Source organism: Poecilia latipinna, unplaced genomic scaffold, assembly GCF_001443285.1.
Source record: "Poecilia latipinna isolate Pla-1442-1.1 unplaced genomic scaffold, P_latipinna-1.0 Scaffold45, whole genome shotgun sequence".
NCBI lineage: Eukaryota > Metazoa > Chordata > Actinopteri > Cyprinodontiformes > Poeciliidae > Poecilia > Poecilia latipinna.
The window spans coordinates 72,809-96,852 of record NW_015112661.1 but is presented as its reverse complement, the minus strand read 5'-3'; the positions used below and the strand labels follow the sequence as shown (position 1 = coordinate 96,852).

General features: G+C 40.9%; 2 protein-coding genes across 4 annotated transcripts in view; one reads left to right on the top strand and one right to left on the bottom strand.

The window, feature by feature from the left end:
- Positions 1–2,084: 2,084 nt before the first annotated feature.
- tp53i13 (tumor protein p53 inducible protein 13) lies at positions 2,085–10,427 on the top strand. The gene is made up of 9 exons (XM_015049384.1): positions 2,085–2,613; positions 2,730–2,807; positions 3,105–3,140; positions 3,432–3,490; positions 4,500–4,578; positions 6,583–6,711; positions 6,810–7,001; positions 7,129–7,996; positions 8,073–10,427. The coding sequence occupies exons 1-9, from the start codon at positions 2,497–2,499 to the stop codon at positions 8,177–8,179; spliced, it is 1,665 nt and encodes a 554-aa protein (XP_014904870.1). The 5' UTR covers positions 2,085–2,496; the 3' UTR covers positions 8,180–10,427.
- A 383-nt stretch (positions 10,428–10,810) lies between these two features.
- Positions 10,811–24,044, bottom strand: part of git1 (G protein-coupled receptor kinase interacting ArfGAP 1) — a 26,611-nt gene continuing 13,377 nt past the window's right edge. For 2 of the 3 annotated variants that reach the window (XM_015049342.1, XM_015049352.1), the window contains 12 exons: positions 22,984–23,032; positions 22,243–22,315; positions 21,033–21,130; positions 20,320–20,431; positions 19,985–20,109; positions 17,946–18,098; positions 14,471–14,815; positions 13,396–13,476; positions 12,978–13,048; positions 12,727–12,903; positions 12,413–12,476; positions 10,811–12,332 (listed from right to left, as the gene is read on the bottom strand). In XM_015049342.1, coding sequence (XP_014904828.1) covers positions 12,117–12,332; positions 12,413–12,476; positions 12,727–12,903; positions 12,978–13,048; positions 13,396–13,476; positions 14,471–14,815; positions 17,946–18,098; positions 19,985–20,109; positions 20,320–20,431; positions 21,033–21,130; positions 22,243–22,315; positions 22,984–23,032 — 1,564 coding nt within the window. In that variant the 3' untranslated portion in view covers positions 10,811–12,116. The remainder of the gene's footprint in view (positions 12,333–12,412; positions 12,477–12,726; positions 12,904–12,977; positions 13,049–13,395; positions 13,477–14,470; positions 14,816–17,945; positions 18,099–19,984; positions 20,110–20,319; positions 20,432–21,032; positions 21,131–22,242; positions 22,316–22,983; positions 23,033–24,044) is intronic. The other variant, XM_015049361.1, reaches the window with a different exon arrangement.

Below are 24,044 nucleotides of genomic sequence, written 5' to 3'. Positions count from 1 at the left end.
CACTGTGTGTCGAACGCTTTAAAAAAATATATTGCAAAAGTTCTTACGACTTTACTTATTGTTTCATAAACAGTGTCCCAAAGTACCAATCTGTTTTGAAAACAAAACGATGTTTTACAACATATAAAGTAAGGCAATAAGACATGTTTCACAATGTTACAATTTTACGTAATGCTATGTATGATTTTACATTGTTATTTCTCGACAGTAACATGTACAAATGTCCCTTTAAAACATACAATTTCTTTCCAGAGGATAAACGGCCAATAGTAAGAGCTTTTTTTTTTCTTTTCTTTTTTTCTTATGCCTGCGGCTTCCGTAGACTGAATATGTAAAGCTACAATAAAGCGCAATACCGGAAGTAGAGTGTTTAACCAATTAAACCAATTAAGGGTGTTTTTTCTTTATTAATGAATAAAAAGTGACTAATTTGGTCAAATCACCCATTGTCACTTCTACATATTTTGGCAAATAAGGAAAAATAAAATATTCAGTAACATTTTTTATATTTTAGATGTCATCATAAAAGAAAACAATTGAGGTTTTATGTTTATTTAATGTCTTATGGTTAAAACACATTGTACTTTTTTTTTTCCTCTTTGGATAAAACAGAGGAAAAAAATATAATTGGAATTTTATTTCCACATGTATATATAATATTTGTCTAACAAATTGTGTTTTAGTAGGGTTTCCTAATTATTGTTCTTGTTTGCATGCCTGTTTCGTTAGGTACATTCCTAATGTAGCATTTTTTGTTACTCTATCAAAGATTTTGAAAAGGGTAGTTTACCAACAAATACTCCTCTCAGGTAAAAATACATCTCTTCAATGCTTTCAGGTGTTTAACCACAACACCGAACTGAGACTGCATCTGTAAAAGTCTGAAGTTTAATCAGATGTGATGTCACTAAAATGCATTCATTGACATTTCTGGATTTCAGTGCTGTATTTGACACCTTACATACTGAGTGATAGACCAGAAAAGTGGGTGGGATTGTTTGAGGCTATGATAGAATGCGCTAGAATTTAGCGAGCAAATGAGAACTGCTTTGTTTCATTTGGCACATGTGAATGTGAGCAAACAATGATCAAATGTGGTGTTTCTCAAGACTTTGTTCTTGGATTGCTTTTATTTAAGAGTTATCTATTTTAATACTCCTCAGTCTTGCTCAGATTGCGGAGCATTAAAACATATCTTACCACCCATATGCAAATATCACTAAACTTTATATTTCTGGGTCACCGCATGACTACTATCCCTTAAAGCTTTTGACAATATTATTAGTGCTTGGTCTGGCCTGTATTTCCTCCAACTAAATGCAGATGAAAGAGATGTTTTTTGATACGTTTTAATTTCTGGTCCCAAAAACTACAGACCAAGATATGAGCTCTCAGCTAGGCTCTCAGTGACTAAATACCTCAAGATGAGAAAGAAACCCAGACTTAGGGCTGACTTTAAATAAGCACATAGTCTATCACTATGTCAGCTTTGTACCACCTTAAAAAAATCACAAGTATTAATGATGTCTGAAAAAAAAACAAAAAAAAACAAAAAAAAAAACATATCAGTCAGCTAGCTGAAGCTCAGTCAATATGCTGCTGATTAGAAGTGACCACGCCACACCAATAATTAAATCCCTGCTCTGGCACACTGTTTGAAAAAGGAGTGATGTTATGTCTTGTTAAAAAAAAAATCACGTGGTTACTCAGTGTTTTTCCAGGACAAGAAATAAATGTGAGAAGGTAATAGTTGAACCTGTTGTCTCCAAACCTCCTTAACTCAAAATTGATATTCTTGTCTCCATCATTCCTACAAATATACATATTAAAAAATATGGATTATTTTTTAATCCATATTGGCTGTATCTTTTCCATATTATATGGCCATCTTTTATATACCTTTTACCCCAATATAGTTAATTTGATTTAGCATTGCTCATACTTTCCATTAAAATGCTTTAATTGCCTCGTTTATGAGTTTTGCTTTATAAATTGACTAATCTTGCCTTTGTTTTCCATTTCACGATATAACAAGTGCCAATAAACTGGGCTAAATAACCCCCCAAACAGTCTTATTCCAGTCATGTCTAATAAGCTTTTGTGGATAGGCGAATAACGCTTTTACTTTGAAATGCAGACGGAAATGGCAGTTTTCAGCGACCTTGCTATCTTAACTAATATGTCGCCCGTGTGAACTTATGGAAGTATTTACATTTCTCTGCTAAGCGCTTTTGTGTATGTTATTTACTTTGTCTCTTGTTAATTTTGCTCTGTGAAGGAAACACAACTGACGAGACTTCAGACAAGCTAAGAGTGAATAGACACACCTTTTGTTCAACCGACCTTTTGCTATGGTTCCGTTTAGTGTTTTGGGGGATAACGAAAGGTCGAAGGTTGTTTTTGCCAACCGTCTCTTGTTAGAGCACTACGGGGAAGCTATGGAAACCAGCTAAATGCGGGGTTTATACCGACTTGAATGAGTGACTGGACCTCACCATGCCGAGCCAAACGAGCTCCCCGCCGCTGGCAGCGACTCTGCTGGCGGCGCTGTGGCTCGCCTTGGGTCGGTGCGGTGCTTCCGAATCTCTGGGACCAGGATGTGACAACGGAAAGGTAAGGTTGTGTTATTATAGCTGTATCACCGATTCAGTGTTTGTTTGTTGCTCAGCAGGAGCTACATTCAGTCATTTCAGCCCTGTAACTACATTTACTTTCTGTGTGTGTTTCAGCTATATTTGGACAGAGACCTGCCTACAGATGCGGTTTATTGGGGGTGTTCAGTCCGTTCCCCGCCAGAGTCTGCTCAGGTAACCATGGATACAATAGACGTCCCTGACTTCATCTACATTATTATTCGTTATCTCTTTGACCCAGTGAGGTAGGTTGTGTTAGACGACAAATTTCAGGAAGTGAAAACAATCATAGGAAAGCAACAGAGATAAACTCTGGACATTCAGCTCTGCTCACACTACATCATCCCCTAAATCTACATACTTCACTTGTAGACACGTTTCAGACCGAAGTGCTGGGCATTTGTCAGCTTTGATGTTGCTCAGGTTGCTCTATCAGCAGTTTAATGGGGTCATTCTTATTCCTATCTACAGAGACTTCCAAGTATTGACACCGTGTGTGACCCCGAGGTGAGTAAACACTTTACCAAGCACTTTCCTTTCCTTTTGCTGTCTTTGTTGACTTGTTCTCATCCTTTTTGTTCAATGTGAACATCCCCTGGCTTCATCTGATAGCCAGGGGATGCAGGCATACAGGGGGCAAACATTAAGCATCCACTTAGCTACAGAAGCTGGCATAAGCCTCCCTTTTCAGTAAATTAAACTTAAAAACTGTTACCAGCAGATATCTTTGGATTTTTCCTCATACTAATCATAAAGTTTTTAAAAGCTAATTTGTTTTGATTTTCTCTTACATCATAGCCAGCAAGGGAAATATGCATGGATTATCTGATCCCCTACAAACACTCCATTCCCAGCAGGTAGGTGTTCACTACCTTACTAATGTATTAACTTTTTTCCATGGTACGATAACAAATTTTGCTACATTTTATGTGATTTACAAATTAGCACATAATGGTGAAGTGGAAGGAATTTCACACAGAATTTAAATATTCCTTATAAAAATAAGAAAAGTGTGACCTGCATTTGCACCCAACTCCTGTTTAATTGGAAATTTGAGCTCAACATATTAGGTGGAAGACTTGATGATTAGTCATACAAATCTAGCACTGTATAGAGGATTGACTGGAAGAAAGCTATAGAAGAAATCCACAGTAAATATGCTGTAGAAGATGCTTCGGTTAGATAAGACTAAAATTGAACATTTTCAATTTGCTTAGGCATTTCATGCTAAACAAACCATCAATTATTTCTTCAACTGGGACAAGAAAGCTGCTCAGAATTCTCTGGGAGATGGATGCAGCTAAATGCAGGATGATCCTTGAGAAAGCCCTGTAAGAGACGGAAAAGACTCTCAATAAGCCGAAGAATACAGCTTAGCAACAATGGAGTTGTTTAGATCAAAGCATGTTCATGTGATAAAATGGCGGAGCCAAAGTCTAGACCCAAATTGAATCGATAACCTTACGCGAGACTTGAAAATTGTTGCTCTCCATCCAATTTAACTGAATTTGAGCTTTCTTTCTTTCTTTCTTTTTTTAAAGAAGAATAACAAAAGCTCTGACTCTGTAAATGGCAATTCTGCTAAGGTCTGATTTAGTGGAGCTGAATAAAAATGCATGCCACACTTGTAAGATTTTATTAGAAGAACATTTGAAAACCATGTATCATTTCTCTTTCACACTAATTCACTTCTTTTTTAGTCATCTGTCACATAAAATCTTAAAAATATCAGAACTTTGTGGTTGTATTGTGACAATATGTGTAATAATTCAATTTCTGCAAACATCACTGTTGTAAAAAAAAACATATATATATATATATATATATGCAAGAAATAAAATGAATGTAACCTCTTTTTCTTTTTAGTGGAGCATTCAGGCCAGTAATGGCAGAGAGTGGAGAGTACTTGTATTGTCCTCCTCAGCGGTGGCTAAATAATTTGCATGTAAGTGTCAAAATCCAACATTTTTAAATTCAGCTTTTCTGTCTGTTGCTCATCCCTCTCCTCACGGGAACTTACTGCCAAGTCGTTTGACTCCAGTCCCATAAAAAACCCCACCAAGACCTGCATTCAATTCTAGCTCTCTGTCATATATTTAGATGTAAACAGAGTGGCTGTGGCAGGAAAATGTTGCTTTATTGTCATATTTTATGCTAAATGTATTGGAACCACAACTTTGCAGGATGTACTTTGAAGGATTTACAAAAAAAAAAAAAACTCAATGCAGTTTGGAAAAAAAAAAAAAAAAAAGCTGAAAAAAACCATCTGTTTATTAATTTTACTGTCGTCATTTACACCTCAACAATAATCACCTCAAAATGTAATGTGAAATAGAAAATAATACCATAGTGATATCTTTCTAGTATTGGTCATAATCCAGGCTTTGTTATCACAGGAGTGGAAACATGATTTAACACGTCCAGATCTTAAGATACCCTTTGGGACTTTCTCCCAAGAGAACTGAAAGTGAGATTCAGTCAGTGTGCTGTTGCTATGATGATTAAGATCCAAGTATTACCTTCTACCCAGCTGCATTCTGTTTACAGCTACATATTAAATCCTTGAAAACCACAGACTTAAGAAGTAGTAATTTAATATTTACAAAGCACTTCAGCTAACAGGAAAGAAGTAACTTAAAACCATCGGCCTGTGCTGTGAAGTAAATTCAGCTCATCCAGGAAGTTTTTGTATTCTATGACTCAACAGACATCACTGTAATCATACTAATTAGCATACTAGCAGGTCAGGCTGTTCTTTCTCCCTCCCACTCCCCCGCCCCGCCCCCAAATCCCAGATCTTAGTGCCGTCATTGTTAAAAGGTGCTCATGGTACAAGTGGAATGTCTTCCAAATCCACATATTTCTTGCAACAGGCAACAAAGTTAAGATAAAAAAAAAAAAGTAAAATTTAGTCACATGAAACAGGCTGTTTCTGAGTGATTCATGGACAGTAAATATAGAACTTTTCAAATTACAAAAATGCGGCGTGAACAAAATATTTCAGCGCTTTACTTTTTAACCGTTTCAGATCACTTAAATGTTTCAGACCTGAACTAATTTCCATGTCACATACACATAACCCACATTAATGGAAAATCTATTTTTAAAGATTTACCTGTAATTGACCACATTTGTGGAAAGCAGAGTTCAGTCAGACACATAATCAAGAAATCCCACGAAAGAGAACTTCTCTAACATGTAGACTAAAATACATCCTAAATCAAAACGTCATCTGAAGAATATATATATATAAAAAAAATCAAAGATCTAAAGCAACTGAAGAACAGATTAGACTCAAGGTTAGTGACATTGTCAGTGTGGAAAGGAATACAAAGCCATTTTAAAGCCTTTGGGACACCTGCAGAACAACAGAGGTACAGACCTACCCTTTAAAGCACAGAGGTCAAACTCCAGTCCACCAGGGCCGCAGAAACGTTTGGAATTTGACTGTCCGGATACCGCAGCACCACAGATGGTACGGCTCCTGTGTTTTCAGAGACACTGAGCAACTCGGAAATGATCCTGGCAAATTCACGATCACCTGATGAAGCAGATAGATAGATAAAGCATAACAGTGACTTTCACCAATCTGAAGCTTTATTTACTTTTCCAACAAACTCATACTTGGTGTTTCATGAAGTCTCAGGTTGGTTGTAATTTTTTTTCCACTAATAAAATGAAATAAAATCAGCTTTTTGTATTTACTCAGGTTATTGTTACATTTTTAAATTTGCGTGATGATTTGAAACCTTACGTGTGACTAGTGTGATGACTGTCATACGATCTAGGATCACATTTTCTGTTTAACCTCAGAGGTCAGAGCAGCTGACCTGCAGGTACTTTTAGACAAATCATCGCTGACGTCTTATAGAAATGTTTTGCTTTTCTGATTTAGGTTACAAAGTGTTTCACCATTTGGTCTGACGTGTTTTTTTGTTTTTTTCCCCAGCATGGTGCCACTGTTTTGCTCTACCATCCCTGTGTGGAGCTCGGTGAGCGTCGCCTCCTTTCTGTATTGGCTCGCTCCTGTCTGCCGGGTCACATCATCACTCCACACCCACAACTCAGCAGAGACATGGTAAAAACCACTGTTGTTTTTTTCCCCCCTTCACTGCAGTTAACACTCAGTTTAATAATCTGAAGGGTGGTTTGTAATGGGATGCTTGTCATCCTTAGCCAATAGCCTTGGTGTCCTGGGGTCGCACGTTGGAGCTGACCACCGTGGCCTCTTCAGAGGTCTGCGATTGGCTGCAGGCGACACAAGCCACCAGACGTAAAGTTGAAAAGAGAACTCAAACCAGGAAGTACAACTTCCTGTTGACCAGGTCAGCAGGCCTGCAGCATCTGGGGCCATCGGCAGAAAATAAGGTTAGAAGATTTGGTGAAATACATTGATTTTCTGCTGATTTACATGTGGCATCATGAGTAAAATGATCAAAAATAGGAACGTTGGTGTTTGGTACAACACCAAGTAACTACTATTTTAAATCCATAGGTTTCTGTGAGGCAATGCTGTGAGCAGACCATTTCTTCTTTGCTGAGTGGAATCACTGGGGCACTGCCTGGTATAAAGAAGGATACCTTGAGACAAATTAAAAAGGGAAGGAAATATAGGGAAATTCGAGCTGCAATTGCAAAATATAACAGAGCTGATAAAATGACAAATGACTCCAGTCAGATCAACAAAAACATTCCCCAAAGAACAGCCGATGTCCAGAATCACAGCAGCTCGTTTGGACCAGAATCAGACTCGCATCCAGGACAACCGCGTCCCCTGGATCCTTCTTTCCAGACTTCTGAGTCCGAGACCCGGCAGCAACATCAGACTTTTACATCGCCCACCCCTCATCTGGTGTCGCACGACTCTGAGAGTCTGCTTCAGACTGATCCATCTCAACATGAAGGTGCAGACTCTGTCAGAGACGGCATGAAGGAGATAAAGATTGCTGAGGGCCCCATGGTTAAGGGCAGGACGAAGGATGAAGAAGTGGTTGATGTCAAAGAAAGGGAGGCCGAACATAATCGACTGCCCACTGTCAAGCCCCTTCCCACAAAGTCCAGTTCCGCTTCCAAATCCCAGTCGGAAACCAAGAAATCCAGCAGCAACGAGTGTTCTGACTGCAAAGCAGGCGAACGCTGCGACTGCTCTAAACCGTCCGCAGTGGCTAGCCGGGGCGCCGTGGTGAACATCGGACTGCAGAGGACCCCCAGGACGGATGAAGCAGTCTGGGCCGCAGCAGCGCTGGGCTTCCTGCTGGTTCTCCTCACGTTGTCTATTCTTCACACCCGCCTGTACCGCCACTGGAGGACCACACCCAGCCTGTACTGGCGCGACCCGCATCAGGACTACGACAGCGTGGCGGGTAGGTAGGACCGCACGGGGATCTGATCTCCGTGTTGCTGGGAACGAGTGCTCACTGTGATGTGCTTGTGTTCTAGACGTGATACGCAGGAGGCTGAGAATCGCCAAGAGGCGGCCGAAAAGAGGCCGAAGGAAGGCGTGCGTTCTCCTGCCGAGCTCCTCCAGCTCCGATGAAGATCCATAGTACGAGGCTGGGCTTCAACTAAATAAAAAAATAAAATAAAGATGCAAACTGCATCCAGATGAAGTGAAGAATGTGTCTAACCAAGCAGAAGATGCTTTAAATTGGACTTGTCTCCCGTTTCTTCCTGGTTCTACAGTGTAGGTGCTGTGGGCCACAGCGGCGTAAAGTCGGCTCGATCCTGAATTTATCTCTGGTCAACTGCATCATTGTTTTTGATAAGGGTTGTTGGGCAGTAAATAATTTAAAACAGTAATTTTTAGGAACTTAAAGTGTGGCCAGTTGGGGGTTTTTTTCTACATGTTTAATTACTTCATTGACCTGCAAAGTCTTGAAATGTACGTTGCTGTTATAAGCAACACTTTTGTAATGTGTTTTAATGTTTACAGCTATTTTGTTCTATATAGGATGTGGTAAAATGTTTTTCACCTACGTGTGAATGGGTACGCTGGTTCTGTTAATAGGCCTAGGATGTCCTTGCAAATATTAAAGATCCCAAAGTCTTTTGTACAATGCCTCGGCAATGGTCTTCACGCCCCTGGAGCTTTTTCAAGTTGTGTTGCCTTAAGAAACAAAGTTTGATTAGTTTATTGGTATGTTTTGGGAATACATAAAACCAAAGTAGCACATAAACATGTTTTGGAAGGAATGAGACATGGTTATTAATTATGAGAAATGGGGCAAGTATTTGTATTCAAAAATTTTCAATCGCAAGGATGTGTCCTTGTGAGCTTTGCTCACTGTAGAGGCTGAAATATTTGCTCATTCTTCTTTTGCAAAGTTACTCGAGGACCGTCAGACTGGATAGAGACATTCTGTGAACAGAACTTATGTCTTGCCATAGATTTTTAATTGGGCTGGGGAAACTACAATGTCACATATAAAGAACATTCACAGATTAGAAAGGGCAATTAAATTGTTTTATTACAAATGTACAGCTTATGAGTTTCCATTATGATTGACCTTTTCTCTCCATAAGTCACCATTTTCTCTACTTTATACAGTTAATGCCTTCTGTCAACACAAAGCTCTCCCATCTCTGAATTCCTGGTGCAATTTAAAGAAAAGTCAAGGATGAAAACAGTGCAGATCACAGCACACGTCCGTGTTCCAGAACAAAAACCTGCAACTCTTAACGTCTCCTGTGCATGGATTGGTCCAACTGATAACCTGTGGGTGTCTCTAAAATTAGAAATCATGACCCCAAAATCTGAACAAAAAGTAGTATATAAAGTTAAGTGACATGAGCAAAAGGAAGCATTCAACATTCAAACTAGAGGCACCCTAAGTAGTGTCTACCAAACGTAGGAAGGACCGGGCCACGTGCATTTTAGACCCGTCCTGTTGAGATGACTGTAGTGTGTTCGGCCAAAGTGCGCTTCAGACAAAACTAATCCTGCCAAGACCTTTGGGAGAGTGCGGTACGTAGATCCAACTTCAACCAGCTGGTTTTTGAAAATAGTGCAACTCACACTGAGATCAGCCTGTGTTTCCTCCTCCACGTTTTGTGGATTCTCGCTGGATTGTTAATATCTCCAGTCTGATCACACAGGAGGGCAACCAAAGGGCACTTCAAATGTCGGGTCGAGCTGACTGAAGATTTGGAGAGCAGACGTCGCAGCCTGAAGCCCTTTAGGCCAACAAATAGACATAAATATCCCACAAACATAACCCTAACATGGAGCTTAATAGAAAATAGCATGAAAATATATGTTTATTTTTTATATTTATATTTATATATATATATATATATATGGCTCTAGTCTAAAACATGGGCACTGATGATTGAAAGAGCACGTTTTTCTTCTGGCCCCCCCACTTGTGTTTGTCAGTAAAGTCGTAAATCACTAAAACAGTCAGTCGAACAGGAGATGATGAAGACGATGTGCAAAGGCATTCAAAACTCCAACCGTAGATGGATCAAAGAGTCACATGGATGAGATTCAACGTTCCTCAACAGTGTTCAGTCGTGTGAGGCTGAAGGACAGTCAGCCAAATGAGGGACGAATAAAGCAAAGCGTGATTGAGGCGGGTGAAGCAGTGCAGCTAAACGCGATGTCCTGCTGAAAGGCAGCAGTTTGAGACAAAACGGATGCACAGCTGTTTGATCACATCCTTAATAACCTACAAGAAAGTCGTAGAAAGGATCTCATCAGCATCCGTCCTTACAGAAACAAGCATATTTGTTCGGCACGATACAATGAGCTAGAACTGCTGGGTAGGGAAAGTGCACTAAATATATATATATATATATTATATATATATATATATATATAAACAAACAAAAAAACAAACAAAAAAAAAAACATTTGTTCCCATTGCTGTTTCCTGTTGGCAGAGTTCAGAAACACAGACAACATCTGTGGCCCAGATCGGCAGGTTGTCTGAGCTGGAAAACAGCTCGCCTGCCTGATTGTGCTTGCCAGACAGTCCTGCGAGTGAAAAATAACACATGGCGAACCAAATCAAGTACTCTCCATAAACTGAGGACGTTAAACAAGAACATTTTCTACGATCCAGGGCTTTCTGCATGCCTACTAAAATCTGAATTGTGTTTTGTTTTCTAGCATGCATGCAGGTTAATGGCTGCCAGGCTCTTCCTTGTAAACAAACCAAGCTAAATGTTTTTTTTTGTTGTTGTTGTTTATTATTATCCCGCTTGGCACTGCGAATGATTCTGAGATGATTCCACTGGCTGTGTATAAATGAGGCAGAATATATATATATATATATTTTTCAGGAGAAATCAAGCACAAAAAAAAGATAGATTCTGTCTACAATGTGACGAAGGGGCTTCTGCTCTGACAGAAAATGAAACGCACTCTCCTTTGGCAACTGTTTCAACCCCTTGGCCACAAGATAACATGAGAGGAAAGAAGAGGAGTGCTTCGAAATGCTGGGGAACCTCTTCTCAGGTTCTTGTTGATCTCTAAGTGTGCAGATTTGCTCATCTTCCAGCGAGAGGGGAAAGTACTCCCAGCTGTCTCCCTGTTATTTCTGAATTCATTTTAGCACAATAAAATAAACTTACAGAAACAGTTAAATCAAAATAACAGTCAGTAAAATTGTCAATACAAAAAAAAAACAAAAAAACATGATAAACAATAAATCATAATTATTCCAGTGTAAGTGTTTAAAGTCAGTAAAAAAGGGGTGGGGCGAAAGTCCTTAGAGGTGCAAATCAATCTGATTTGCGGGTTCAGAAAGAAATGAAAAAAAAAAAAAAAAAAAAAAACTGAAATGAAAACATGCCAGATCATGCTGTGTACCACCAACAACAAGACAGCGATGGGTTGGAAGAAAAACTCAAGGCCCTCCAGTAGAAAAGCCGGAGAGTCTGAGGGCCTCGGTGGAGGTGTGTCCTCCTCTGCGCCGCTCGCTCGTCCTGCCCGGGACGTCAGTGGAAACAGAGAGGGTCCACACTTCAGGTTGGACAGACAAGATGGGGGAGAAAGGGAAGAAAGAGAGGAAAGGGGAAAGGAGAGGAGGAATGTCCCGCCTTCTCCCAGGAGGCTGTGCCGCTTCTCTCTCTGTGGCAGAAGTTCTTCCCAAGGCGACAAGGCGCACAAAACGGGACGGACAACGTTGGACCAAAATAAATAAAGCAATAACGTTTAAGAATCCAGTTCGCTGTACATCTCCCAACATCAGGTCTCATGTTTTCCCACACAGTTTCAGCGGTTTATTAAACGCTTCTCATTCCAACTCCAGATCGGACCCTTCTACCTGTCCTTCCCCTACCTTCACTTCCACGCTTTTGCCGTTTGTCCAGAACAATCTCTGCTTCCTCATGCATCTTCCAAGCTTTTCTTCTCTTCCTCCATCGCTCCCTCCATCCGCAGCCTGATCGTGTCGTCCCTCGTCCTCCTTTCCCCCCCGAAGGCCCCTCCCCCATGCATCGGCCTCTTGCCTCTCTCTCCCCGTCTCTGTGTTGGTTCGGTCACTGCTTCTTCTCGCGTGTTGTGATGGTGACCAGTTGCTTAGCAGCCTTCGCGATGTCGTAGGCGCACTGGATGACCTGCTGGGTGAGCAGCTGGTAGTCCACCGCCGGGGCCCCGGGCTCCGAGGGCGCCGCCTTGCGACACTCCACCTGCAGCCGCGAGGCGCTGGAAGCCAGCAGGCGCAGGGAGCAGTGGACCGTATCGAGCGCTGGCCGCTGCAGGGAGACGCCAATTAAGGTCAGGCAATGGTGCGGACACAAAAACGCAGCAGAAATCAGAGGAGAGGAGGCCTTACTTTGGGGAAGAGGGAAGCCATCTCAGTGACGGCAGAGTGGATCTTCTCAGAACACGGGACAAAGCTAATGAAAACGTGTCAACATGGAGAGAAAAAAAGAATAGTTTAGTTGATCTCACTCGACCCTTTAAGGCTCATCTGAAATTACTGAAACCTAAGTTATTTAGCTGGCTCAAGATTAAGAGAGGAAAACGACTGAAGATCATCTCGCTAAGTAAGGCTGGGAAACCTTCGGCCTCCTAGAGAGCAGAACAATCCCTGTTGAGGAGAGCAACATCTGTACGGACGGGCAGCCGGGAGAGTTTTTCCTTTACCTGTCGTGTTTGAACTCCTGTGCGGCCCTCAGCAGCTCCTGGATGTTCTTAGTCACCTGCTCCGTCTTCAGTATCACGTCCTCTGTGCATGGCAGGGTGGGATCCGGCTCGCCCGCATCGCCGCCCCCTCCCTCCTCAGACTCGCCTCGACCCTCCTCTTCGCTGCTCCGGCCAATACTGGAGAACGAGACGCGGTTAAGATTAACTGATGCATTTCTGAGGCAGCTCGGCGTTGGCTTGATCGTGCCGACCTTTGTAAATGATCGTGTGTGTTGTCATAGTCACTGTCTGTGCCGCTGCCGTGCTTCTCGGGTTTGGACACCTAAAGAAAGGAACAGAAGCAGCTCGGTAAAAAAAACCAAAAAAAAAACCGCTGTCCTGTGTTGATTCACTTAAAAAAAAAAAAACCCACAAAAATTACTTCAGTCAATCTTTAATAGAACAGTTTTCACATTTGGGGGTGAAAATAATCACGGCACATGCCAAATGTATTAAAAGGCTCATAAACGTCATCATCCCAGAAGTCACATAGGCAGAGGTAGAGATTTGAACTTAAACCGTTGGCTCATAGCGCTGTACTTTAACCGCTTTCCTCTTGGTGGAAGCAAAGTGCCTTAGCTGTTGAAAATCTGTTGCACATTTGAGTTATACAAATTTGCTTCAGCTCACCATGTATCGGCCCATCTCCGTAGATCCGGACACGTGCTGGACTCCATACAGCCCTGGACTACTAACTCCGCCCTTCCTTACCTGGAAGGACAGAGCAACACACACGTATGGAGAGCGGGAGAAGCAGTTAAGACCAGAGAACATTTCAGATCGATAGATTAGCCGACAAAACGGTTTGGCTGAGGGAAGAGTGACGGCAGGGAGAAACAGCTGAGAAACAAGGTGAAAGAGAGCCAGCTTTAGCCTTGTCCCACTGCAGCTACAGGAAGCTCTGTGTTCTCTCTTGTTTCTAGAAGATCTGTAAACTATTAGGTTAAAATCACATTGCACAAAAAAAAACAAAAAAAAAAAAAACTATGAACACAGATGAGACTGACTTTCAACTCCAGAAGGTTTTCTAGGAGATAAGTGAGAAACACCTACAGTGGAGATGAAATGGAGCGATGACACCGCAGTGAGCGAGGGGCGGATGATGAAGAGACAGACAGAGAGAAAACACACACACACAGGTAAAACTTGGTGGAAGGAGCTGGTGAATTGGACACCAGGGGGGGGTTGTATTGAGGCTGAGGGAATAACTGACGGCTGAACCGTCAATCCTGACAGGTGTCAGGATTGATCCAAATCCTCCCCCACCCCATCAGAGAGATGCTTCTGTTTTTAAGTGTGAGCATGCGTATGTGTGCCGTTTCCAGATGTAGCAGCGGCAGCAGAGCTACCCGGAAGGTCACAAAGAATCGGAAAGGATCCAGGCAAAAGAGCAGAGCGTCGGAGGAACCGCCAGGCAAAAGAAGAACTGAAACATTCCAGTTTCTACATCTTTCTCCTCAAGATCATCTTTGTGCTCCTCCTAGAAAAACTGTAATAAGTCAAATACTTATTATTATTATTTTTTTTTAATGAATTTAACTTGAGAATTGTGCACAAATCGATCTTTTGAAAGGAGAAGGATCGGTTAAAAAGATGCAGAAGATAAAGAGGTGTGGAAAATACACATCAGGTTTGGACTAGCGCCTAGCAACGGCCAATCAGGACCACCGACAGGAAGGTTGGAAGGTGGGGCTTTCTAACTTACGCTGGGTGTGTTGAGGGGCTGCAGGCGGGCTGCAAGGGAGTCCAGGGCTGGGGGGCCGTGAGCCGTGGGCCCCGGGGCTGCCCCCGGCTCATACATGGAGATGGCTTGCCGGTCCCTTCGGTGGAGAGGGGGGTAAGGGCTGGCTGAGGGGGGCACAGAGAGCCCCGTGGGGTCAGCTCCTGAACCGAACCCACCCAAACCCCCAGCAACAACTCCTCCAAACATCCCGCCACTCACCCAGTGGCCTCCCCCCCCTCCACCTGGGCCCCCAACCCCATGGCCAGCTGCCCCCCCAGCCTGCTGGCCCCCCCGTAACGCACTGTTCTCTGTCTGCATCCGGGTGATCTAGGGGAGAGCGGGAGGAGAGAGGATGGAGGGTGGGATGGAGGAACACGGGTGGGTAGTAGGGAGGGGGGCAGGAGAAACTGAATCATCAAGAAACAGGCAACCATAATGAAAAAAAAAAAAAAAAAACAACAGCTTCTCACTGTAACTCATATCAAACATGGGGGAATGAAGTATGTGATAAAAAAAAATAAAAATACTTAAACAGGGATTGGGTCTGACCAAACACTAGGAACCTGCAGTGCGACCACGCACGACACAATTCACAATTAGGCGTGCTACAAAACTAAAATACCAGCATCTGATTGAGTGAAGCAGCTAGAAACCATATTGAGACCTGACCAAAGAAAATAAAATCCATTTACTTTGATGCAATTCCTCTGGCTTTGCTGAAAAATTGGATTATGAACTGCAGCACTGAAAACAATTTTTTTTAATCAGTGAGGTCCTGACTGTGGGTGAGCTAATTTTCTATATGATATTTTATAATTTGGTCTCCAAGATCAGTTGCAGAATCTCTACTTTGGAAATTATTTCATTCTTGCACAGATAAAAAAAAATAGAGAGAGAGTCTAGGAAGTCATCTTTTTGCTTAATGCAGACACATGAATTTAAAAAACAAAACAAAACAAAACAAAACAAAAATCCCATTCATCCAACCTCTGACACCCCATATTTCATATTCATATTCATATTTCCACCTGGAACCTTTTTTTTTCTTCTTTAGATTAAGCATTAATAGGCCTGTCGCGATAAACGAATTATCAATTAATCGCACGATAAATTAAACCTATTGACCTCATTTTAATTATCGGCTTTATCGTCTCTTCCTGACTTTTTTATTTCTGTTGATGACACTGAATGAAAAAAGGCTCAACTCCGGTGCTCTCTACTGACCCTAACTTCCCATTTCCTTAGTGTAATGTCCAGCGCACACTACACAAGTTGTCAGCCGACTGTCGGCCCATTTTCAAAACCTGAGAGACACATTAGCCGACAGAAATCCTAGGTATAACGGTTCGAGCGGGTTCGATTGTGTCGTGTGGTGTCCAGCCACATGGGCACAAAATAATGGCTACAAGTCCAGTTAACTAATTTTAAAACCAGGCATTAATCAATGCTTTATTAAAATCTACTTGTGATGGGACAGCAGGGATTCAGCGTAAAGTCCTGACTGAATGAAAATCATTATAACCTATTTATGTCACGTTAACGAAGAACAGCTGAAAACCTACCGGGTTTATCAACTGTAGTAGCAATTTGGCTCCGACTCCTCCCTTTGTCATTTCTATATTCTTGTTGAATAAATATTAATGTTGTTTCCACATATCGTCTCCGATGTCCGCTGGACTTCGGGGTGCGCCGTGTCAGCTGTTTGGGATTCCCCTCCGTAATTTCCCCTCAGAAAGCAGGAGGAGAATCCGCGCTTTCTGTCACATTCAGCTTTAAGCTCCCAGTCGGGGAAAACCCCTGATTTAGATCGGAGCGGCCACGACAATTCACCGTAACCTACCACACATTACAGGATGATCGGTTACGAAATCACCAGCGACAATCTTGGATCGCCCAACGTTCTAAGATTATCATAAGGGCAAAATGGGGGCAAAAAATCGTGTAGTGTGAACCATTGCGCCAGGATGTGCCCGTCTTCTCTATTTAAATCTAGTGATTACTGAAGGGCAATATAGTATACAGATTTCATAATCTGCACTCTTTTGGTTGAATGCAGTATTTATTTCCACTTTGGCTTTATGTCGTTTAGTTCTTATTTAAGTAAGTTTTTTGTTAATGGAGACTGAGAATCAATTTTATTTTTGTTTTTGATTGTTTTGTTTATTTAATTTATCAGTTCCAGTATTATGTGTTCTTTTGAAAATAAAGTGCATCTATCTATGGCAGGAAATCGCATGCATTATTAGTCAATATTATCGTTTATCGCAATAATGTTTTAGACAATCGCTCAGCAAAATTTGTTATTGTGACAGGTATTAATAATATTTTACGTTGAGATTATATAACGTAGGAAACATTTTTCTACTGTCGGGTTTTCAGAATCACCTCCCAAACATTGGCTCTTAAAATTTTAGAGCAAGCTAACTAAACAGCAAACAAACTTTGTTTTTGTATTCATTTCTTGAAGGAGTTTTGGGATAATTTTGCATATTTTCCCAGGTTGTACAAACTGACAGCTTTGTATAGGGGGCACTTTTCTTTGTTTAGTGTACACAAATCATGCATTATGTCTGTAAAACACTCTTTTAATTACAGGCATTAGCATAATTAAAGACTGTAGTTACTTGTACATCATCACAATCTATTATCCAATAGTGAATTAACTAAGAGTGGTGATCCATGTCTTGCAATCATGGACCTATGTTGCTTTAAATGGATCAGCAGTGGAAAATTATAGTTTTTTTCTTTTTTTTTTTAAAAATATCTCTCATTTACAGTGTGTGTCCTCAATAAAACTTCAGTGATGTGACAATGAAAACCACACGGATGAATCATGGGTGAAACAAATTAAAACTAGCAGTCTGTAATGAACAAACTGCCATGAAGATGACTCGCATGGAATCAAAACAAGCCACAATTAACAGACTGGCATTATTAAAACGACAGAGCAGCCAGGCTTCATACAAGAACTAAGGCTGAAATTGTTTCTTGTCAACAGAAAAAGCTCGTCTTCCAGTAAGAACTTTAACTGAATGTCAAACTAACATCTGTGTGGAAAGAAAATATTAACCATCTAAACACCAAACCACATGTTTGAAATCCAACTTTTCTTTGAAGCGTTTTACAACAAACACTTTGACTTTATTACATGTCATGACCTTTTTTTTTCCCCCAGTTTTGTCAAATAGAGATTTCACATTCAAAGAACAAGAATTTTATAAGATAAAGTTTTGTGAAGTTATCAGCATTACATCCCATTTAAAAATAACAGAAAATGTTCGTATCTGTGGCAAATCTGTCTGCTGTTAGCCTGGTGCCTTTCTGTGATGTGATGTGTGTTTACTACAAGAAAGGAAGCTGCTACTGATAACCTTGGTTCCACAAAATCTGCACTGTCCCTTTAATGCATACTCTGTGCTCTCACTTGTCTAATTGATCTCTGAACCTTCTGCCATACCTCCTTCTGCAGCCGCCGGACCTCTTCGCTCAGGTTGTTGTTGACCTTCATCAGCTGCTGCACCTTGGCTTCTGAGGAGGCCAGGGCCTTCTTTACCTCCAGATACTCCTGCAGGGTGATGGGGCCGTCGGACAGGTCAGAGGAGTCCATGCTCTGGGTGGTAGGAAGAGGGAGACAGAGACTGGTGAGGATTTTAAAACTTGCTTACATAAAACTTGAGCTGAATGTGAGAAATCGTCATATTTTTTCCGCTTACAGTGCAAATCTGTGATGCTTTATATGTATATTTTTAAAGATAAACAAGAACAAACTGGAAATTATTAAACATGTTTGTTCTTCCTAGCTCAACAATGAACTAAACAAATGCTTAAAGCCTAAAGTCAACAAGCCGTTGCAGATTCAAAACAAAGTTTTGCGGTTTTATGCAGGACAACAACAAAAAAATGTATAATTGCATACAATGTTCTAAATTTATCTTTGTCTGCGTCTTTTTTTGGCTGTGTATTTTCAGCGACAAGAACAGGATATGGCTCACTTTTGCTTTATTTAGCAAAAGTGAGCCCTTCTGTTGCCCTTCTGCAACAGAAGGGCAACAGAAGGGCCCGCCCAAGTCTGCTTCACAGTGAAACTCACTGGAAGTTTAGGATCAGATTCAATATCAAATTAAATTAAAGCCAAAAAGATTAATACTTTGTGTTGCACCTTATTTTTGTTCCCCATTTAAAGAGGATTTTAACTTGTCCGTTATGTTTTTTGAAAGGCTTCGCAGCAGTGAAAATGAAATCCCAACATTTTATGAACTGATCAGACTAAAGATGTCCTCTTTATGCTAATTGTAAACAGAGTGTGCAGCTGTGTGAGAGGAAGAGGGCTGGCTTGCCGTCCAGATCAGACAGTGGAGCCTTAGTTCTGGCTCTCTGCTCGCCATCCTCCCCCACTTCCTGTGACCCTGAAGCAGGCTCGTATTCAGCCCTCTTCCACTCCCTGCAACTAAAGCAGTTACGACTTCCAAACACTGCTGTCCGCAGCCATTTAACGGACACCAGATTAGCCACCCGACCTTCTCATTTCCACATCATTTTCTCTCATCATATTGTTCCCTGCCTCCTCCTCTCCAACCATGCAGCTACACACACTCTCGTTGCATGAACAATACCCCACTGACGGACTCAGAATAGCTGATGATGTCACCCAGAAGCTATGACCGAATCCAGAGTGCGGCAAATTCCCTCACAGACGACAAAGGTGTTTGACCTCCTTTTCTCATAGAAACCAAGTGAATGGCTGAATTCTTAACATTAGTATTTCAAAACGATGCAAGAGTCTTTGTAGAAACTAAGAATTTAAATTTTTGTTGTTTTCTCTGAGTAAACGTTTAACAAATCCCAAATTTCTGAACATTTTAAAAAATTGAACGTTTAAGTACCAGTTTTTATACTTTACTCAGTCTATGATATATAGAAAACCAAACAAAATAAATACTATTTATGTTTCACAAATGAAAAACAGAGTTTATAGATTCTCTTTTAATCAAGGTTCAGATTGGACAAATGTATGGATTTTAAATCTTAAGGACAAATGTCGTCCAGATTTTTTTTAAAAACAAATAATATGTGAAATCGCCCTTTAGTTTAAAATCGATACAGATCTCTGAAGCAGAGGCCAACTCCGGCGCCGTTAGCGGCACATTTAGCCAGCTGTGTTTAGTGTCACAACTCTCAGTGAAGCTGCTGCAGCACAAACGGTTAAATGTGCCAGATTCCTCTTCAATACGTTTTTATCCAGGCAACGATGATGAAAGTGAATTGAGTGAAACAAAAACGGTCCTAAACGTTTGTGCTTGGCTAGCCCTGATTCATGGACCAAAATTTATTTGGTGGCAACATAATTTCTGACCAAAGTGGTGTAACTTTTGGACTAGAAATACCGTGGCATAACTGGAGGACAAAAAGACAAGTGAGAACGTGTGTGTGTGTGTGTGTGTGTGTGTGTAGGTGTGTGTGTGTGTGTGTAGGTGTGTGTGTGTGTGTGTTTTCTACCTTTGCACGGTTGCTGCGTTGTGTGTTGTTGTTGTTCTGGGTGGTCAGCTCGCTGTCCGTGTCTTCATCAGAAGCTACATTATCGTAGTCGTGCTCATCATCATCGATGCCCAGGTCCAGTGGATCTGAGGGACAGAGAGCAGTGTTCATCAGAGCAGTTCTGTCTTTCCTGGGATCATTGTAAATAATCCTGCTAACAAAATACATGACATAAATAGTGCAAAACAAGTACAGATTATTTCTGTTGCTGTGGTCACAATACTTTGTCTGCATACATCTATTTAGCCTTCATGTATTTAAAATCTTTCCTGTGTTACTTTTTGTCTCCGTCTCACCAGTAGGACTGCTGAGTCCTTTTCCCTGCTGTCTCCGCTTGGCGTCACTCAGGATGTCAATGATGAGTGTGGCGAACTCCCGAGCGTTGAAACGAGCCAGCTTCTGACGACCCTGATGAAGAAACAGTGATGAGCATACGCGCGCACACATTCACTCACATCGCAACGGCCTCCTAAGAGTCAGTCAAATGCACATAGATCCACTATGCAGACCACAGCCAGCAGCTCTGTCTGAGTGACTCCTGTGGTCAGCTACCATGTGTTGTGGAAAAATATGGTCATACAACACACACACAAGCGCACATATACACTATGGTAACTAGGCTAACAGAGAAACAATTATGCGCAAACGCATGTAAACCCTGCAATTAGGTAAGCTCGCTGGCATTTGCAGGAGACAGTAAAGTGGACAGTTTCAAGCATTGTGATCCAAGTAGAGCTAAGATACGGAACAGAAAAACAGACCCAGAACACACAGGAAAGGTCATTTTCTTTTTCAAATGCTGGAAAAACCATCGCATGAGCAGACATTTGGGATTCCTTTAAGAACGAAAAGGAAAAGATTTTTTCGCTCTCTAAAACCAGCTTTAAAAATACACTGCCCACATCAGCTCCAAGAACTTTTCCCCCCAGTTTCCTCTTTCTGACCTCTTCTAGAAACTCTCCGTCTGCACGTGCATGCGTGTGCAGTTGAGTGTGTGTCGGGTGTTTACCTGGTTTCTTGTGGCAGAGTATTCAGGATTGACCGGCAGGAACGGCACGGCGCTCCGTTCTGTTACCAGAGTGCTGTGGTTCTGCGTCGTCAACCACACTGCAGACAATAAGGAAAACACACAAATAAGTGTGTGTATTAAAACAACAAGGTCAAATCAGCTCACGCATGCGCAGCCACCCACATCAAACTCACAGTCCTGCCACCCACACGGATACGGAGACATAAACAGAGTTTAGGAAAAAGTGTAGAGAACACCCGAAATCTCAATTTAACACACTGGTGTGCAGGTTGGCTCACTCTGTGCAGATTAAAGTGTGTGAGTGTGTATTTGAGACACTTACCTGCAGCTTTCTCAGTCAGAATATTTTATTTCTGTTACTGAAAGAAGAAGCAGCCAAAAGAAAAAAAAAAAAGAAAAAAGAGAGGGTGTAGGAAGAGGAGGAGAGAGCCACTTCCGTGCTCCGACTCTCCTCCTGCCTTCGCCACATTTGGCCTTCCTCTCCAAGAAGCGCTTTTCCCTCTTCCTCATCCCGTCCTACCAGATCCCTCCCTGCTGCAGTAAGGCTTTTTCATTCTCTCCATTTTTTGTTCCTTCTAGCCAGATAAGTCGATGGACTGGAGGTATTTTTATACTTTCAACGAGGCACAGGTGTCTGAGATTTTTAAAAGAAAAACAAAAGCCATTTTCTGTCTCACTGGTTCAACGGAGGAAAGTTTGGAGATTTATGGGAGAAACTGCTCAAAGAATGTTATTGCATTTCTATATTCTACATATACAAAATCAACAATTTAGCTGTCTAGAAATATCACAAAAAGCAAGGATGGGCAACTTATGGAAACTTAAGGGTAGGACACTGTTAAAAGCAATGCAGCTGTAAACTTTGGTGCACCCAACTAGCATTTTGAGTTAAGCGCTCCAGTTCATAAAGTTAGTTTAAAGCCCAGAAGAGGCACCAACAACAACTCTCACTCCATTTTAAAAAAAGCAGCTGATAAGGCTTGACCTAGTTGGCAAGCTGTTTTTGATAAAAGTGATTAAATTATGAAGTGCATTTGTATAATAATAATAAAAAAAATTTCAAACCAACGTTACCACCCTATGAATGCTTACTTTCAAGTTCAGTTTTGTTGCCATAACTGCCCACGGGTATTTAAATTCCCATGTTACTGAAGATGAAAACAGATTAGTGACGAAGGACAGCACTCACCTGCATCGTTTTCCCTGCGATCCACCTCATCATACACATCCATAGCTAGTTCTTCAAACAACCGGTTGTTGAGCTGCGACACAGAAACAAGTTGCCAATAAAATGTTAAATGTCAGTTAGAATACGTCAAATGGAAACGCCGGGGTAGGATTTATTAGGCTTCATTACTAGCAAACCACAAGCCTTCACAGACGGAGCTCAATAGGAAAACATTTTTTGGTATGGAAGCAAAAATGAGGTGCAACAATATGTGCATTTGTTTTTCCTTCAACAAAAGTCTTTATTTCATAACAGTGATAATCCCCCCCCGCCCCCCGCCCCCCTCACAGTTTGACATCAAATCAAATTGAACTTCACTCGTTTCTGGTCAGTTTAGGTTTGCTAAAATTAAATCTATTTACTAAATCCCAGACTACTGAGTATACTCTCTCGTATCTGCTCTTGGCCAAAATAAAAACAAAAAAAAAAACAAACATAAAGGACAACTAATACTGTTCCTGGATTGGCTGCCTCACAAATGCCAGCCAATAGGGTGTCAAGTATTTGAGTTTCCCTAGACACATTTTTCTTGGTATATTTTAGATATATGAAAAAATAAATCAGCAACTAGCTAAATCCACAAATACTGAACTACAATTTTCAATGTTAAACAATGACAAAAATGATGATGATGCCTTTCATTGTGTATTTTTTAACTATAAATGTTTTATTAGCGATACAACTATTCAAAATAAAACTTACAGCTTGCAGCTTCTTCTTGGCAGCCTTTGCGAGTTCAGAGAGGTCAAGACTGAATAAAGGCAAAAAAAAACCCAAAATGATAGTCAAACACTGTTCATGAGCACAATACAAAATAAAAATACAGTGGAGGGATGGGAGGAGAAAACCGTGGAAATAGAGACAAGAGGAAGAGGTAAGAAGAAAACATCAGTGTTGTTCTAAAGAAAGAGGGAGGGAGCAAGTAGATGCTGACATGATGCATTAGAAAACTGAGCTTAAGGAGACTATTGACGAAAAAAAAAAAAAAAAGACTGTGACATCTCAGGAAATATTCGTCCTCAAACGAATATTTTGTTTGAGGACGATATAATATTTTTTATATCAATATTGCTTTGATATAAAAATCTCAAAGCAAAAAAAAAAATCTCACCCAGATTGTTGTCTATGTGTTTTAAGTATGTGGGAGAATACAAAACAAATAAAGCGGCAACACATCTGGAAAACGACCATGGAGTTAGAGCCTTAGCAAATATGAGCTGCATTTTATTGACCCTGGTTAAAAATCTAAAAGATTTACATCTGTGTAATTCTATCCTGAACAGTGATTCCTTAAAAACTCGCTTTGGGATTTGTGAAAGATTTATTCCATGTGTGAAACCATAAAAGCAATATTCCTGTAGAAAATTTTAAATATCCCAGAAAGTTTGCAGGCCTATTTAAAACAAATGTGTAATCTCTAACATTAGTCTCTTTATGAGAACAAAAAAAAAAAAAAGTTTTGTAGTTTTCTCAAAAACATTGGTTAAATCTCATCCTATGATGTTCTGAGTGAATCGGGTACTTTATTACACCTGATACTGATCTCATACTGATACACAAGATCAGTATGAAAACCTTTATCATTCCAAAATGTAATATTTGGTTTGATTAATCGGACCATCTAGTGCTGTGTACTTTAAATAGACCTATACTGGTAAAAAAAAAAAAAAAAAAAAAAAAAAAAAAAAAAAAAAAAAACAAAAAAACAAACAGGGGGGGGGGGGAAATTTGGGAGGGGGGGAAAAGGGAAAAAAAAAAACCCC